Raw genomic sequence first — 18,517 nt, forward strand, 5'->3', positions numbered from 1 at the left:
ATATTTAATAATCAGGCTCAAAAATTAACTCTAGAATCAAGTTGTATCAACTCAATTTTCCAGCTTCTCACAGCATCCTTCTCAGAGCAAGTGATACTGATAGAGCCCCAGGGATAGAGAGCAGGCCCCACATGGAAGCCGAAACTATAGGACGCTCGCACATGGTCCTCTCTGAAAACACGTACTATCAAAACACTATGCTTGGATCTCAAAAATACATACACCACAAAGAAATCTTTTCATTCATTTTTTCCATGAATATTTAGAATTACCTTTCCATAATTTGCTCAACATCTTTCTGAGATACTCATAGACATGGATGTTAAAAGAAAAGAAGAGAAAGACAAGAAAAAAAGAAAAGAAAAGCAAAAGCCACTTATAATGGAATTCAGGAGCACTACTCCAAAATGAGGTACTTACCTTTGGTAGCTGTTCATGACTTTAACCAAAGTCTCCAAGGGGAGTCACATAGGAAGGAAGGCAGTTCATTCTGGCTTACAGTTCAAGGCCCACAGTCCAAGATTTGGGGCCCCTTCTGTTCAGCCATCTAAGAAAGCTGGAGAACAGCACAGAACAGTTACATGGTGAAGCAGGAAGCACAGATTCACAGGACTAACATTACTTGTAGAAGCAATCTTTTCAAGAGTACAATGGCAGGGTGGGCACTGCAAGACAGCAAGCTAGCATCCCCTGTCAGAGCGCAGGCTCCAAGCCTCAGCTACTCCATGTTTCAGAGCCAGCTTCCTCCCAAGCCCCCATTGTCCTAGTCCTGCCTTTGAACAGAGTAAAACAGACTAAATGCGCCAGTTCCAAAGTCCTTATTGAGATTCATTTTGAGAACCTAAAACCCATGGTATTCTACAAACTTGTCTTACAGGTTTGCAGTCCCAGCCTAAGTGGACTATCAACCCCCAGCACCCAACATAGGCCAGAGCCTCCTTCCAGAGCAAGGCCTGGATCCAAGGGCCAGGAAGCATACAGACGTGTCCTTTGCTTCATTTTCATGCTTAACTCTGGCCCCAGGAGCAGCTTAAGCATCATGATCACCAAATGCCACCTACGTTTGTGCCTGTTTCTAAACTGCACCTGCATGGCCTCATCCGCAAACCCAGATGCAATGACAAGAACTTCCCCTCTTATGTACTCATTTTCCCCTAAGTTAAATACCTATTTTGCCTGCGTGGATGGGCAGGGGGCGGGAGAGACAGAGGTCACAGCTTTGAAATGATTCCTCCATGTTCTCCTCGTTTGCTGCAAATGAATTCCCTTGTGTGACAACTCTTTCTGGTGTGTTTCTTAACAATGTGCTAGAAAACAGGCCCTAAATTTTGGATAGGTAACAATATCACAATTACAATTAAACCCTTCTTTCCCTATATGCTTGGTTAAACCCAACGGTCCTCCAAAACAGTGAGGTATAACAAGATAGCTTGCCGCCCCCCACCTACTCTGAGCACCTGACTATGTTTGGCTCGTGCCGGGGGATCCAAGACACCTTTGTTGAATTAATGACTTAATTAATGGCTGAGAGTAACTGTTGAGGTACTCACATCCCACCGCTGCTCCAGGAATAAAGCGGCCAGGCTGCTACCATTTTCCTGGATTCCAAGTTCAAGCTGAGTTTCCAAAAAGGAAAACATCAGGAAGCAGCAAAAGTCTGGTCGTTGTTTCTTAAGTACCATTTGTTCTTGTCCTATTTGTGTGTACATCATTAGCTAACAGAAAAGCTCTCTGCTATAAGTGATTTTAGAAATTGTAATCATTAAAATTGAAAACTTTCATTTAAACCAAACTACCCCTTCGTGGTGTGAAGGCACCCCCTTCTGCGATCCCAGCCCTCTCTCCGTGAGACCTAGTCCAGCTTTCAACTTACCTTGTGAGCTTTTCATTTCAAGCCTCTTGTGATCTTCAAGCTATAATTTTCACAAGTGGATCCCAGAAATGCTTTTAATATTTTTGTTTACCAGAATCACTTATTTTATTTCTGCATATGTTGGGTAGACGAATTTTCAGCAATGCTGGTGTTACAACACTCAAAAAAAAGTTTGAAGGCCAAAACAACTACCAAAAAAGAGAACTGAGCAATTACAATATTTACATTAGCATTGGAAAGCTTAAACATAGACAATAAATCAAACATTGCAATCACATTTAACAGGGAAAATTAAGAAGTGAACTAGGGAAGATTAAATGGGCTATGAGAGGGGTGCAGAGTTGGAGACAATCTTTATTTTAAAACTCAATATTTGGTTCATTGTGATTTTTTTTTAAATACTACATCGAAGTGCAGGCATTGCAGCCCAGAGTTAAGCCACCGTGAACGGTGAGTGGAGTCCCAGTTGCTTTGCTTCTGATCCAGCTTCCTGCTTATGGGCTTAGGAAAGCAATAAATGATGGCCCAAGTGTTTGAACAGCGCTCCTGCATGTGGCAAGCCTGGGTCCAGTTGCAGTTTGATGGCATGGCCTGGCCCAGCCCCAGTTGCTATGGGCATTTGGGGAGTAAACCGGAGTGGATAGGTGGCATGTTCTCTCAGCCTCTGTCTCTCTCTCTGCCTGTCAAATATATACATTTTTGGAGTTTCATTGAATTATTACAGATTCTTCCTTGAAAGGTAAGCAGAATTACCATATGACACAACAATTTTACTCCTAGGTATATAATCCCCAAAGAATGAAAAGCAGATATAAATTCTTGCATGTGAATGTTCACAGCAGCTCTTACTCTAGTCGTTAGAGGCAGAAACAACCCAAATGCCCAGCCAAAGATGAAAAGATAAGCGACTTATGGTAGATGCAGAAAATGGACTTTTATTCAGTTATAAAAAGGGATGCCATTCTGATACATGCTACAACAGAATTGAACCTTGAAACCATTATGCCACATGAAAAAAAAAAACAGACCAAAAAGGCCACACATATTGCCAGATTCCACATATACGAATTATTCATAATAGGAAAATCCATGGAAATAAAAGGCAATTGGTGGTTGCCAAAGGATGGGGAATGGAAAACAACAAGTAACGGGTATAGGGGTTTATTTTGAAGTGATGAAACTGTCTTGGAAACAGATAATGATGGTGGTTGTACATCAGTGAATGCTATTAACTGTTCAGTTTAACATGGCTAGTTCTATGTTATGTGAATTCACCTCAAAAGAATATATATATAATTGACCTTAATTCCTGAGCTGTTTTTTTAAATGTCTTTTAATTTTATACTTGCGAGGAAGGCCATTTTTTAACAGTGCACATTCTTGCGCCTCTTAAGTTTTCGTTTGAACAACATGGCAGAAATTAGAATAACCATGAGCCACACACAAATGTGTGCTTGAACTCCAGGTAACAAACTAATTTCGGACTCAAAATTAGTGCCTCCATCTACCCTGCCAACCTGTCCCATACAGCACCGCGATGGCCCAGTTACCAAGACCCCTTGCTCATCATCTTGGCATCGTGACACCCTGGACAAAACACACTTTCTCCCCCACGAGATTGTTGGGAGAAATTTAATTGACTGCAGAAATTTGTGACAACCAAAGACTGCCCCTGGGACAGAAAAGAAAAATACCCTGTTGGTGTTGGCTCTTGGAGGCATGTGTTTTGAGATGCCCTTTGAGACTTTGGATCCCATGGCTGGTAGAGAACAGGGTCAGTCTATAACAGTACAGTGATTTCTTCGTACTGTTCTTGCATCTTGATTTCAATTACTCCAGAGGCTGAAAACCACAAAGCAGAATGTGAGCATTAATAAGGTCAGAACCAACAATATGAGCCTGCAGACTATTTCCTGCTAAACTGTACACCACTTGGGATTACTGCTCAAGGTCTCATATTTGAGGCAAACCTACACGGATATAGTTAAGCTTCCTTCCAATGACAAGGAACACACTGCCTCTTACTGAACCATGAAGACAGCTCACGCAGGACACATTTTCTAAAAACTATTGTCCCTGCTGAAGAGTGGCAGGTCCCATTCAAGGCCTGCCCTGCCTTCCACGGTAATCCCAGGCAGCACGTGTCACTGAATATGGCTTCAGTGAGCTATACAGGCCACTGTTAGCTTTCAATAGAGCCAAGAGGAAAATAAGCTAAACCAGGAAACACCAAGTTCATCTCTTGCCAATCTTTATAAACAAAATATTACTGTATTTTATAAAAATCCAAGCAAAGCTGTTTTTCTGTAAGTGAGCCAGACTTTGGGGGACATCAACAATTTTTAATTTCATTTCTACATTCACTTTTTAAAAATTATTTACTTATTTGAAAGGCAGAGTTACAGAGGGAGGCAGGGAGGAAGAGACAGAAAGGAAGGGAGGGAGAAAGAAAGAATCTCCACCCACTGATTCATTCCCTAAATGGCTACAGCCAAGACAGGCCAAAGCAGGAGACTGGAACTTTATCCAGGTCTTCCACATGGGTGCAGGACCCCAAACACTTGGGCCATCCTCTATTGCTTTCCCAGGTGCACTAGCAGGAAACTGGATCAGAAGTGGAGCAACTGGGACATGAAGCAGCATTCACATAGTATGTCAGCATTGTAGATGGTGGCTTTACCTCCTATACCACAATGTCAGTCATACTTTTATTCTTTTAAGATTGATTAATTTGAATGGCAGACTGACAGAGACAAAGAGGGAGAGAAGGACAAAGATTTTCCATTTGTTAGTTCATTCTCCAAATGGCCACAACAGCCAGGGCTGGGCCAGGCTAAAGCCAGGAGCCTGAAACTTCATACAATTTCCCATGGATGGCAGGAAAACTTGGACGTTGGACCTTCATCTATTGTTTTCTCAAGTGCATTAGCGGGAAGCTGGATCAGAAGCAGAGCACCTGGGACTTGAACCAGTGCTCCCATATGAGATGCCAGCATCACAAAGTGGCACCTTAACATACCACCACACTAGTCCTAGCAAATCCTAAAAAATATTATATTATTAGAACTTATCTATGCCTGTCCATGTGCATATTGTTTGTGGTCGCTTTCTTACCATGATGGCAGAGTTGAGTGACTTCAACAGAGACTGCAGGGTCCCAAGCCTAAAATATCTTTATTGGCCCTACAGAAAAAGTCTGCAACCTCTGATCCAGACTAGTATAATCCCAAACAATAAAGCCTTCAGTATCTATTACAGGGTGCACTCTGCTTTCCCCAAAAGAGAACTCTTGATGATGCCATGGGTCAAGTCTGTCTTGCAAACTGTGTCTGTGAGACAGTCCACACTCAGAGGTGCCACATTACCTGTGCAGGAGGCCACCATCTTTCTGAGTCACACATCCAGCTCAATTCATTTCCAAGTCAACTATCCCGGGATCTGAATAGCTGTCATCGCTGACATCACTGTACCTGTCACTAGAGCAGAAGATTGACTTTAGGAAGATAGTGTTTAAAATCTTGGATGATTAGTCCACTTGTAGTCTCAAATACTTTCCATAATTAGCCCCCACACAGAAAACAACAACAACACTACTGAGGGATATTGTATTATCACTGTCCAGTCACCAGCAAGAGGTCAGTCCAACCATGCACAGTGGCCCCTTGACACCTGCTCTGATGGTAAACTGAAGCTACTCATTCAGAAAAGTTCAAAATGCATTCCCATGCAAGTGAAATTTTTTTATCTTCTGAAGATCACTGATCATTTATAAAGTTAAAAACAAAAAGAGGTAGAAGTCTTGGAAGTGAGGGACTCTTTTGCCTCCTTTATTGCCTACTTTTTTTTTAATGTATCTTTTTTATTTTAAAGGCAGATTTACACAGCGAAAGAGAAAGAGAAAGATCTTCCATCTGCCGACTCACTCCCCAAGCAGCCACAACGGCTAGAATTGAGCCAAACCAAAGCCAGAGGCCAGGAGCTTCTTCTGAGTCTCCCATGCGGGAGCAGGGTTCCACGGTTTTGGGCCATCTTCAACCGTTTTCCCAGGCCACAAGTAGGGGAGCTGGACGGCAAGTGCAGCAGCCGGGATATGAACTGGTGGCCATGTGGGATCCTGGCCATGTAATACAAGGACTTAAGCCAATAGACTACCATGCCAGTCCCTACTGTGAACTTTTTACTCAAGCTATTAAATTAACAAATTGATTACAAATTAAAGCCTGAGGTGACAACTTATTCATTTTCTGTGAATCTGCTCTTATCATCCTAGGAGCAAATTGACACTGCATCTGAGATTGAGCACTATGGAGTCCCAGCCTTTACTGCCTTCAATTTGTTCTCAAGGTCAGTAACCTCACGTAGAATTTCAGCTGCATGCTCAGCCTTTGTCATTTCTAACCCTTCACATGACAACTGCTGCCTCTGGCAATGACAAAACTCAGGAAACACTACCCTCAAAATAGGGTGTTTTAGTAGAGTGACAGTTGTAGCCGAAGGAATTGGAGAGCATGCATGCAAGCCCTGCTCACCTCCCCTGAAACAGAGCACAGGTACCTCAGGTGCCTGCCCTCTCTCCAAGTTCGTTCTACCCTATCATATTTCTCCGTGACTCTGTACTCTTAATCGAAGACACCATTAAAAAACTACTAGGGTCTACCTACTTTCTCAGCTCCTTATCCCCTGATGTGGGCTCCCATGTCACATACAATACACATGAAATAAATCTGTAGACTTTTCCATTTTTACCTGGGCTTTTGTTACAGGGGCCTTGGCCAGGTACGTTAACATCATCCCTCTAGCAACACAGAAAGACTCAGGAACAGTAAAGACAGCTATACATCTGATGGCCTAGGCAAATGCTCTCGTTTGTTTTAGGAGCACAGCAGAACTGAGCACCCCCAGGTACTCAGTGGTGTTTGCCACTGTGTTTGAAATCATAGCAGCCTCTCATTACGGTCATCCAGGTCTACTGGAGGATAGGGTCATTAGGACTAAAGCATGTATGTGGCCTCAAGACCCTAGATACATGCAGTAGCACACATCCAAAATATGAATGTACCCTCTATATTCACCTTGAAATTCTATCCTCTTTGGATCTGCTTTCAGTACAGTCAGCAGCATGACAATTTCCCATTGCAGCCTACCTTCTCAGAGATCAAGAGAAGCAACTTCTGTGGTGCAATTTTTAAATTAGAAATATATGGCATAGTCAGATTACCTTAAGTCACTTATGGTATCTAAAATAAGATGATTGACATATATGTCATGTTTGATCCCCTTAGAAATAAAGCCTTTAAGAGGTCAGCATAAGATATTGCTATAGTCGGGGTTCGTTTCCACCTCCAGATCTGCCAATACATTCCCTGGGACGTAGGTAACAGCTCAGATAATGGGGTCATTATCACCCACATGAGAAACTTGGGCTACATTCCTAGTTCCCAGTTTGGATCCCCAAGTATTATAGGTGTTTGGGAAGTGAACCAGCAGATGGGAACATTTACATGTGCATTCTCTCCTTCTCAAATAAATACTTAAAAAAAAAATAGGCACATCTTTATGAGTTAATTGAGTTTTCACTCTAAGCCATAGCCTCATTTGGGGACCCTCTTGCTGAGTTCCAAGTAAATCAGCACATTCATCAACTTCATTTAAGTTCTATCCATCTATGGAGACAACATAACCAGGAAGTGTTTCATGCATGACCCATGCCTAGCACTAGCCAAGTTTCCAATGGCTTGTAGCAATAAATGTCTGAATTCCTTAATTAACAGATACAATTACACTTTTTTAAAAAAACAGAATAGAGAGACCACTTAGAGGAACACTAGGCTGACAAGCTAGAAAACAAAAGTTCCACTTCGCACATAGTAAGTAGCAATAAATAAAAGTAAGTAGCAATAAATAAAGACCGCCATAAAAAGCTTTTTGGTTCACATGCTCTCTCTTCTCCATGGCTGTTGACAAAACATCATAGGCAGATGGTGGGCAGTAGAGTAGAAGGGAGGAGATAGCAGAAAATTAAGGATTGGCAAAAGGGATGTGCATTTGACTGAGAAGCCGACACTTAAGACGCCTGCCTCCTTATCAGTGTGCCTGAGTTGACTCCATTCTAATTTCAGCTTCCTGCTACTGGGCACCTTGGAAAGCAGTAGGTAACAGCCCATGTTCGGCAAATCCCTGACACCCAGGTGGGTTACTCACACTGAGTTGTGGGTTCCTGGCTTTGGCCTGGCCCAGCCCTAACTGTTATAGACATCTGAGTAGTAAGCCTGCAGATAGAAGAGCCCCCCCTGTCTGTTTCAAATAAATGAGGAACACAATAACATTTAGAAAATAATTGGTTAAAAAAGACATTTTTAGAAATGAAAGGAGTTCTCAAGGAGTTTATGAGAAAAACATAATATTAAAAAACTATGGATGAATCTCAGGTTGCTTTGTATTATAATAAATTTATCTTTTAACTCCATTTCTCACAGACTTTTTGAAGTATGCTTGTATATATAAAACATTTCCTGAAAATTCATCAGTTAAAGATAGGGTCTATTTAGACTTTAGTTAAAAAAAAAAAAATTTCTACTATTACTTAAGAAGAAGTAAAGACTATTTAAAAAACTGCCTACCAAATTGATATATACGTATCTCTAGACTCTGACTATGTAAACGTTGACTCCATTAGCTTCTGTACAACATTTCGTGTCAGAGAATTAGCACAATTAGAAGTTGTACTCAAGAAATGGAGGTCAAGGGTATCAGGTGACTCATTTGGCTCATCTATTGAAGGTGAGGCAGAGTTCCCATCATACTAATCAGGTTACAAGTTCAGGGAAGAATAAGGTGAGCTCATGTCTTTCACCACACTCCTGCTTATATTATTCGCCATGTGCCTTTGAACAGGCCATTTGACTCCTGTAAGTCTAGAAAAAAATAGCAATAATACCTACAAAGTCACCAGAAACAGTATTAAGGTCAAAAGAGAGTACATAAAGTCTTTCTGAAAACTATCTAAAATATATTAATTGCTGGTATTTCTGATATTATACTTATTCATAACAGAGGATCTATGCTTAAAAGCCATGGAAACATAAAGAACCAATGAAATTGTTAAGTGCTTACTTTTCCAAATCCTTTCTTGCACCAAGTATAATTCGCTATTCATACTAGCAAGGGGACCCAGATAAGTGTATTTCTAACCTCATGGATCTCATTTCCTATCTGGAGGCTGTCTGCCCCAAACTGCCAGCCATCAAAATGGCACCAATTGAGCCCAACAAAATGAGGCTTAGCCTGAGTTTATTCATCGCCAAGGTTAATGACTGGGTTCACTAATTTTTTTTCATATGTGTTTAGAGACCCAAGGCAGGACAAGAAAACAAACCATGACACTCAAGAAAAAGACTTGTGAAAATATGCATCACTGCAAAAGCTCGCTGATTTGAGTGAGGGCAGTCTTCCGCCAGCAAAAATATAAAAGAGCAAGAAACAAAATGCGGGTCAGCGAGTGGAAATAGAACAGGCTATGACCATGGCTGCTACTCAGGGCTACAGATGACTTACCTTAGTTTTGCTTCACATAGAACAGACTAAAAGCAAGTCATCAGAGGTGGCCATTGGGCGCAACGGTAAGGACACCTGCATCCCACACTGGGGTGCCTGGATTCCATTCCTAGCTTCAGCTCCTGACTCTGCTTCCTGTCAGTGTGAACTCTGGGACACTGCAGTGGTGACTGCATTCATCCCCCTAGGAGACCGAGTCTGAGTTCTTGGTTCCTGCCTCTGGCAGTAGCCCAGTCCCAGGTTCATGGGCATGTTTGGTGAGCAAACCAGAGAAGTGTGTATCTTATCTGTCTCTCCATTTTTAAAAAAAATTTAATTTAAAAAGTCATAACCTAGACTAATCTGGTTTTATTTTCACTTAGAGATATCACAGCTCTATCTTAAAATAAAGCTGTCTTAATATGCAATCTTCTGTTTACAGGTTTATTACTGCAAAGAATGAGCAGATGAAGGGTCACAAAATACAGACACTCATGATTATTGTTATATTTGAGGAAGAGAAAGTTTTAAAGTTTCAGTGTCCAATATGGCTGCCTAAATTTAAGTTAAAATCAAATAAAACACCTAATTCTAGACCAAGCATGATAGCCTAGCAGCTAAAGTCCTCACCTTGTACACACCAAGATCCCATATGGGCATCGGTTTGTACCCTGGCTGCTCCACTTCCCATCCAGCTCCCTGCCTGTGGCCTGGGAAAGCAGTGGAGGATGGCCCAAAGCCTTGGGACCCTGTACCCACGTGGGAGACCTGGAAGAAGCTCCTGGCTCCTGGCTTCAGATCAGTGCAGCTCCAGCCATTGCGGCCACTTGGGGAATAAATCAATGCATGAAAGATCTTCCTCTCTGTCTCTCCTCCTCTCTGTATATCTTACTTTCTAATACAAATAAAATAAATCTTAAAAAACTAAATAAAATAAAATATATAATTCCAATCCTTTCATTGGTCACATGTGCAATGTTCAGTATAGACTATAGGACACTGCCATCACTGCTGAAAGTTGTGTTGGATGGTGCAGATTTTAAAACAAAGGAAAAATTTTGAAAAGAAACCAACTCCAATAACCATGCAGAAGTCTTCATGGTCACTTCCTGAAAATGGGCTCAAGGTATTCCTGCCCACAGTTAATCACCTGGTAGCAAACATCTCTCAGGTACACAGGGGCCTCCAGGGAGCACAAACTTTGTAAAAAAAACACTTCATGGCTGCAGTTTTTGTAAGACAAAATCAAAATGACGCACAGCAACACCTGGGAGCTGTTATTCTGACAGCACTGGCATGGCTCACAAGTCACGGTGATACAGAATTGATTCTTAACAAACCAAAGGCTTGACATAGTCGTGTTCGTTTGCCAAAGATCCCTGCTGCCTCATACATTCCCCAACTAAGAAAACTTATTTTCCAAGGCACAACCCGAAGGGTAGCACAGTGCCTCACACATCCCGCCTCGTGTGCTGGCGGCTGGGGGTTTCTTCTCCATTAACAGAAAGACATGGCTGGAATTTTAAAAACTGTTAATAGCATAGTTAGGATTCCCAGCATGCATGAATTTCTATAATACTTTACATCAAAGCCATTTCCTATGAAAAAGCATGTCTTAAAAACAGGCTGCCATACACAGCTTCCCCCCTGGAAACCATAAAAATATAAGAGCAATGAAATAAACACTTGGTAAGCTCCGAATCAGTTTCACATTTCATAGTAAACACTCGAATTCAACCCAGGCAAGACATCAAAGCACGGCAACATGTAGCACTGCCAACTCCATTCCTGGCTGGCACCACATCTTCAGTGCTGCAGGGAACCAGGGCCAATGGACTGCCTTTGAACCAACAGTTAATCCCTAAGGGAAGGTGTACTCAAATGTGGTTTATTAACAATAACTTGCCAGGGAAAAAAGGAAATCTCAGTGTCTGGGTGGAAGTCAAACAATCACAGGGGCAACTGTTTTAACAGATAGTTAAATGAACTGCTCAAAAAGAAAAGGATTGGGTGAGTTTTTATTCCCCCCAGTTCAATTCTGCTTGAAATAGAACTGAGGGGGAAGGGGGAAGCAGTGTTTTGACAGTGGTTGAAATTTACAAAGCACATGCCTACTATTCTTCCCAGCAGCCCCTAAGAAGTACATCAAGAGGTTTAGGAGTAGTGACTAGGACAAAATTGCCTAGGATGTGGCAGTCCTGGAAGTTAAAGCCACAGCTCCTCCTCTTTAGCCCAAGGTTTGCCCCCAGAAAGAGAATATTTGCACCATCTATTGCAAGAGCTATCCCAGGAAGTATCAATCACACAGCCTAGCGATCAAAAGGCAATGTGTTCCCAAGTTCAAAATAGAACCAAAGATCAGATTCACACAGAGAAAAAGAATATCATGCTCTCTGAGTCAAAAAGAAAGCAGAGTCTGCCATCGTGGGCCAGGCATGCCAGGAGGAGGACCCATGCGCTTTGCAAGCAATGCGGACACTGCTTGCACCTGGGCCCCGCCTTGGGCATCCTGTGAAGCGGCAACCCTACTAGAAGAGAGCTCAGTAAGTCCCTCCCCTCGCTAAGGTACAGAGCCACAGTCATGGAAACTTGCAGGAAGTTAAGGAAGTGGCAAGCTTTTTCACATGCATTTCCAAGAATTTTATTCTGTAAACCAAGAGAAGTCTCTGAGGGCTTTAAGTCCTTCAATGCAGGGAAAGTATCATTCAGACAGCAGCAGATGGATGAGCTGGAGGGAAGTTTGGCAGAAAGCAAGAGAGAAGCAAAAGAGAACTGTGGTAAAGATGAATGATAACATCGCAATAACAACCATAGTAATTCCTGTTTATGCTCCTATCAGAGACCAGGCACTCTACTAAGCACTTTACATTTCTTGCAGCTGGAAACTCCCATGCTACCATGTGAAATGCAGACGGCTACCATTGGCTTTATCTAAAGAAACTGATGTGCAGACAGCTGGGACAGAAAAGATGGGTTTGGACTTAGTGAGTCTTGACACCCACTGCTCCTCAGTCAGGGAAGAAAGCAGAATGAAGCTGAAGCAGAATCCAACAGCACTGTTCTCCAGTACCTGCTGGCCAGGAGATGGGTGGGGGTGCCCGAGGGGGAGCTCACTGTAGTGGGAACAGCATTTTAGAAATCAGCCTGGAGGGCCAGGCATGGTAGCCTAGTAGCTAAAGCCCTCACCTTGCACGCCCGGGATCCCATATGAGTACAGGTTCGTGTTCCACCTGCCCTGCTTCTTCCCATCCAGCTCCCTGCTTGTGGCCTGGGAAAGCAGTGAAGGACGGTCCAAAGTCTTGGGACCCTGCACCTGCGTGGGAGACCTGGAAGAAGCTCCTGGCTCCTGGCCTCAGATCAGCTCAGTTCTGGCTGTTGTAACCACTTGGGGAGTGAATCAGTGAACAGAAGACCTTCCTCTGTCACTCCTCTTTGTATCAGACTTTCCAATAAAAATAAATAAATCCTCAAAAAAAAAAAAAACTAACTAACCTGGAGAACAATCTCCTTTTGCAGAGTACATTTCCAAATAGGAGCCAGCCTACCCAGGGGGTAAGCTCAGCATCACCTACGCTCAGTTAACCCAGCCCAGTGAAGTACACAACAGGCCACTCTGCGCTGTTCTTTAAAAACTGCCTACTTTGAGTTGAATCACGAGGAAACAACTAGAGAACTCCAGATTCTGGCCATCTCCACAAGACAGCCAGTCTGCACCCTGCACAGAACTCAGCATTATAAAAACCTCAAACAACAGGGTGAGTTTTCCAAATCAAAAGGAACCAAAAAAAAAAAAAAACCCCAAGAAATTAATTAATCCTGAATTGTCTTGATTTTATGACTCAAAGGACATTTAGAGATAGAGAAGTTTAAAAAATAATGTGATTGAAACAATGTTCATTTTCTTAGCTGTGATGATATTTCAGCTATTTAAGAAAACAGCTGCCATTTTAACAAACGCATGATAAAGGATTGTGGTGTGGAGCTCTGTGATTCTTCTCACTTTACTTATAAGCAACTCAGGAATAAGTACATGCAGGGGAGGAGGGAGCAAATGTGGTGACATGGTCTCAGATGATGGCCTGCCCTCAAGGAGACACAAGTGTTCACCATACTAGTCCTCCACCTTCTCTGTAGGCTTGATAGTTTACAAAAATATTTGGTAGAAAATATTTATCTACATGATGCAATGGCAACATCCACACACACTCACACACACAAAAGATGCAGGCACACACAAGGTCCTCAGACAGTTGATGCAAAATCCTTATCAGAAAAAACTATGCATGAATCTCAAAACAATTTACATCACAAGAAATTAATATTCTAAATCCTCATTCCCTCAAATGTTCTGGAGTATACTCATAAAACTGAGTATTATGATTAAAACAATGAAAACAACATATATAACTATAAAGAAAGACATTTAAAATGAGTACAGTGACTATATTAGGCTAGATGTCTTTCTTTGTTTTTTTTTTCTTTAAATAATTATTTGAAAGGCAGAGTTGTATAGAGAGAGGAGTTGTATAGGAGCAGAAGGGGGAAAGAGAGAGATGGAGACAGGTAAAGAGACAGAGAAATCTTCCATCTGCTGGATCACTGCCCCAAGTGGCTACAACAGCCAAGGCTGTGCCAGGCAAAAGCCAGGAGCCAGGAATTTCTTCTAGGCTTCCCAAGTGAGTGCAAGGGCCCAGGCCACAAGCAAGGATCTGGATTGGAAGCAAGGCAACTGGGATTAGAACCGATGCTCATAGTAAGCCTAGCAGGAAGCAAGGTAGTAGAGACGCAACAAGAGGGAAGGTTCTCACTACTTCACTGCAGCTACTTCACTGTTCACAACCAGCCCAACAGTTGAGACAACTTCATGATGAGAGGCTGTGAACACCAGGATGGGTGGGCCCAGAGCCAGTTCCTCATGCTTCTCCCTATTGCTCCTTGTGCTCTAAGATCTATGTCCATTTCTTCCTTCACAGTTACCCTTTCCTCTATATTTTCAAAATCAATAATTCATGAATTTTTATTTTTATTTTTATTTGACTGACAGCAAGATAGCTTCCACCTGCTAGTTTACTCTGTAAATGCCCAGAGCAAGCAGCACTAGACTAGAGCAAAGTCAGGAGGCTGGAACTCAATCTGGATCCCAACTGTCGGAGCTGGCCAGGCTGAAGTCAGGAGCCAGAAGTTTCTTCTTGATCTCCTCCGTGTGTGCAGGGGCCCAAAGTGCTGGGCTATATTCCTTTGCTTTCCTAGGCACATTAACAGGGAGCTGGATCAAAAGTAGTACAACTAGGACTTGAACTGGAGTTCACATGGGATGCCGGCATCACAAGCAGCTTTACCCACTACACCATAGCACTGCCATCAGAGATTTTGTTTTCTATTGATTGTTGGATGCAGAAAAATTGGAAAACAAACAAAATGGAGGCCACATTACTAACGGATTATGTCTTTATATTGGGCCTACACCATTTGGGCAAGCAATGTGATATATGGTGGATACTTGCTTGGGAGTCAGGCATTATGGTGATTGCTATACACACAGAAGACCTGTGTGACCAGAACCCAATACAGTCCCCAAACTCCCAGTGCCCAATGGGCTTTGCTGGGCAGAAACGTCACATGTACACTGTCACATTTTCATTCCTGGCAAGAGCATGGGTTCTATATCATTTATTATACGGGAGGAGTTTGCAGGTACTTCCAAATAGCTCATAAGAACCAAAAGCCTACTACCCTAAAATTACTATGTCCCTGAACAGATGACTGCAAGTCTAAACCCAAGTAGACTCTTGTCTTTTATAGACTGCTGCCATTGCTCAGGTAAGGGAGTAGCTGTGACTTGAGCTTCTCAGTACTAGATTCCCAAAAGATGTACTTGCACTGCAATTTCCCAAGGGCTGAAAAATGAATCACTAGCAATCAGCTACTTTTCTCAGGAACTACTGGGGAGCTTTTCCTAGAGACCACTAATCCCCATGTGGGAATCAGCTTGCAGATGGAAGACTATGCAAGCCCCCAGCATTGGGGTACTAGTTGGCACTTGCAAATGGCCAGATAGAAACAAGTGAATAATTTCTCCCAGCCTCCTACCTTGCTCCATTATCACAATGTTCCCCCAACACCACATGTGAGAACTGTGGCATCGTATGGGTCAAAATATGTCCATGTAGCACCAGACCTAATGGTCAACAGGTTCCGGCAAGATCAGCACCACCAACAACCTAGCTATATAGGACAAGGCTGATATATCAGAAATTAAGAATACAATGGAGCAAATTAAAAGTACAATGGGTAGTCTCCAAAATAGAATGAAGCAAACAGAAGAAAGAATCTCAGAATTGGAAGATATTTCCTGTCACCGGGGGGAAACAAACAAAAAGCTGGAAGCAGAACCGGATCAGGCCTTTTTCAAAAATTGAAAGACACTATTAAGAGGCCAAATATAAGAGTTATGGGATTTTTGTTTGTTTGTCTGTTTGTTTTTGAACCTGTCATTGATACTGTCTCAACCCATGTGTTTTGAAAAATTGAACTTGCATTATTTCTAACATATTTCCTACTCAATACTATGTCAGTTAATTCCATAACACTGTATATTGTTGCTGATGTTTTGTTGGGGCTTTTAACTGACCGGGACTTTGTTCTGTTAGCTCTATCCTCAGACCAGAGAAGGTCGCCCCAAGAAGCCCCTGAACTTATCTGGACAGTAAGATGCTGAACTCTGTGCTAGGTGTATGCTTGCAATGAAGGAATCTCAACTGAACTTGAACTGTGGTTATGCAGCAAGGTGGAGGAATCCACCATGGAGGGAGGGTTGTGGGAGGAATGGGGGGAATCCCAGTGCCTATAAAACTGTTTCACATAATACAATGTTATTAACAATGAAAAAAAAAGAGTTATGGGAGTCCCAGAAGATGTAAAAACAGAAACTGGTTTTACAAATATATTTAATGAAATAATAAGGGGAAATTTTCCCTAATCTGGAGAAAGAATTGGGAAACAATATCCAGGAGGGACAGAGAACTTCCAACAGGCTTAATCAAAACTGATCTTCACCAAGACACATGACCATCAAGCTCTCTTCAGTTGAACATAAGGAAAAGATCATTAAAAGTGTACGTAAAAAAATCAATTGACATATAAAGGAATGTCAATTAAACTCACAGGAGATCTCTCACAGGAAACTTTACAGGCAAGAAGAGAATGGAGTGACATATTTCAGATTCTAAAAGAAAAAAATTGTTGGCCCAGGATAACGTGCCCAGCAAAGCTTTCTTTTGTCTTTGAAAATGAAATAAAATTCTTCTACAGTAAAAAAAATGTAAAAGAATTTGCCTCTTCCAAACCTGCCCTACAAATGATACTTAAAGATGTTCTCTTGACAGAGAAGAGGAATAGCACCTACCAAAACCAAAGGCAAATGTGAAGAACATCCCAGTAAAATGACAACAGAAGACTAAACCAATGAACAACCCATTCCCAAAATGAAGGACCAAAATATCACCCATATGTAGTAACCCTGAAAGTAATTGGCTTAAGCTCAATCAAATGTCATAGATTGGTACACCAGATTAAATAACAAAACCCATCTGTTTGTTGTCTAGAAGAGACAGATTTCACCAACAAAAATCAGCGGAAACTATATCACATGGCTTTTGGCTCTTGATGTTTTATTTTAGTTTCATCTCTTCAAAACACTTTCTTCTGATTAAATTCTCCAATGACTCACAGATCATACAGTAGCATCATTTTCTTCAAGAAGGTTCTTGATTTTCATTTCTTCAGCTACACATTAGTCATTCAGTAGCATGTTATTTAACTTCAAGGTGTTGTTAATTTCTTTTTTCTCCCTGATGTTGATTTTGTTTTGTGGCTTTTCAATTAAGGGATGTATAGTAGTTGTGTAATGGAGACTGTCATATCTAGTAACTTGTCATTTAACTTCATGGTATTGTAAATTTCTATTTTTCTTTCTATTGTTGATTTTGTATTATGACTTTTCATTTAAGGGGATGTACAGTAACTGTGAAATGGAGACTAACATCTCCAGATGTGAGGATACAAGGTAGTATGCATCTCTACTTCCAGACAATGATGGATTTACAAAGAAATTGTTTACTATATCTTGACAATAGGATGCTGGACTCTCTGTGATTGTCCATGCCCACAATGATGGACATATGACTGTGAATGAAGAACTACACTTTAGTAATGATATGGAGGAACTAGGTGGAGGCGGGGCGGGGGGAGATAAGGGAAATCCCAGGAGCCCATGGAACTGTAATGTAAAACTGATAATAATAGGGCCCAGCGCGATAGCGTAGCAGTTAAGGTCCTCGCCTTGGATGCACCAGGATCCCATATGGGTGCTGGTTCTAATTCCGGCAGCTCCACTTCCCATCCAGCTCTCTGCTTGTGGCCCGGGAAAGCAGTCGAGGATGGCCCAGAGCATTGGGACCCTGAACATGCATGGGAGACCTAGAAGGAAGTTCCTGGCTCCTGGCTTTGCATCGGCTCAGCACCGGCCGTTGTGGCCATTTGGGAAGTAAATCATCAGACAGAAGATCTTCCTCTCTGTCTCCTCCTCTCTGTACACCTGCCTTCCAATGAAAATAAATAAATCTTTTTAAAATGATAATAATAATAATAATAATAATAATAATAATAAAAATGAATTTAAAAAAAGAAGACAAGAAAACATCCCTCACTGTTTCAGTAAGGCATTCAACACACAAGATATGGACAGTGGCTCCCATGTGAACAAAGAGTTGAAAGAGCTAGAAAGTGTGTTCTCCCGGCGGAGACAGCACTAAGAAGCAACCTTTCATGAGGGCTGGTATCGTGACTCAACAGGGCTAACTCTCCACCTTCCAGTGCCAGCATCCCATATGGGTACCAATTTGTGCTCCAGCTGCTCTAATTCCAGTTCCCTGCCTGGGAAAGCAGCAGAGGATATCCTAAGTCCTTGGAACCCTGCATTCACATGGGAGACCTTGAAGAAGCTCTTGGCTCCTGGTTTCAGATAGAATCAGCTCAGGTCTAGCAATTGCAACCATTTGGGGAGTGAACCAGCAGAAGGAAGACCTTCTCTCTCTGTCTCTCCAATCTCTG

At 42.0% G+C, this 18,517-nt stretch overlaps 1 protein-coding gene across 1 annotated transcript in view; it reads right to left on the reverse strand.

The window, feature by feature from the left end:
- Positions 1–2,792: 2,792 nt before the first annotated feature.
- The window catches only part of CTPS2 (CTP synthase 2), a 113,486-nt gene continuing 97,761 nt past the window's right edge, over positions 2,793–18,517 (reverse strand). The window contains exons 19-20 of the mRNA XM_040997562.1: positions 5,239–5,349; positions 2,793–3,715 (exon numbers count right to left, since the gene is read on the reverse strand). Coding sequence (XP_040853496.1) covers positions 5,280–5,349 — 70 coding nt within the window. The 3' untranslated portion in view covers positions 2,793–3,715; positions 5,239–5,279. The remainder of the gene's footprint in view (positions 3,716–5,238; positions 5,350–18,517) is intronic.

Source organism: Ochotona curzoniae, unplaced genomic scaffold, assembly GCF_017591425.1.
Source record: "Ochotona curzoniae isolate NIBS_2020 unplaced genomic scaffold, NIBS_Ocur_1.0 contig_1274, whole genome shotgun sequence".
Classification (NCBI taxonomy): domain Eukaryota; kingdom Metazoa; phylum Chordata; class Mammalia; order Lagomorpha; family Ochotonidae; genus Ochotona; species Ochotona curzoniae.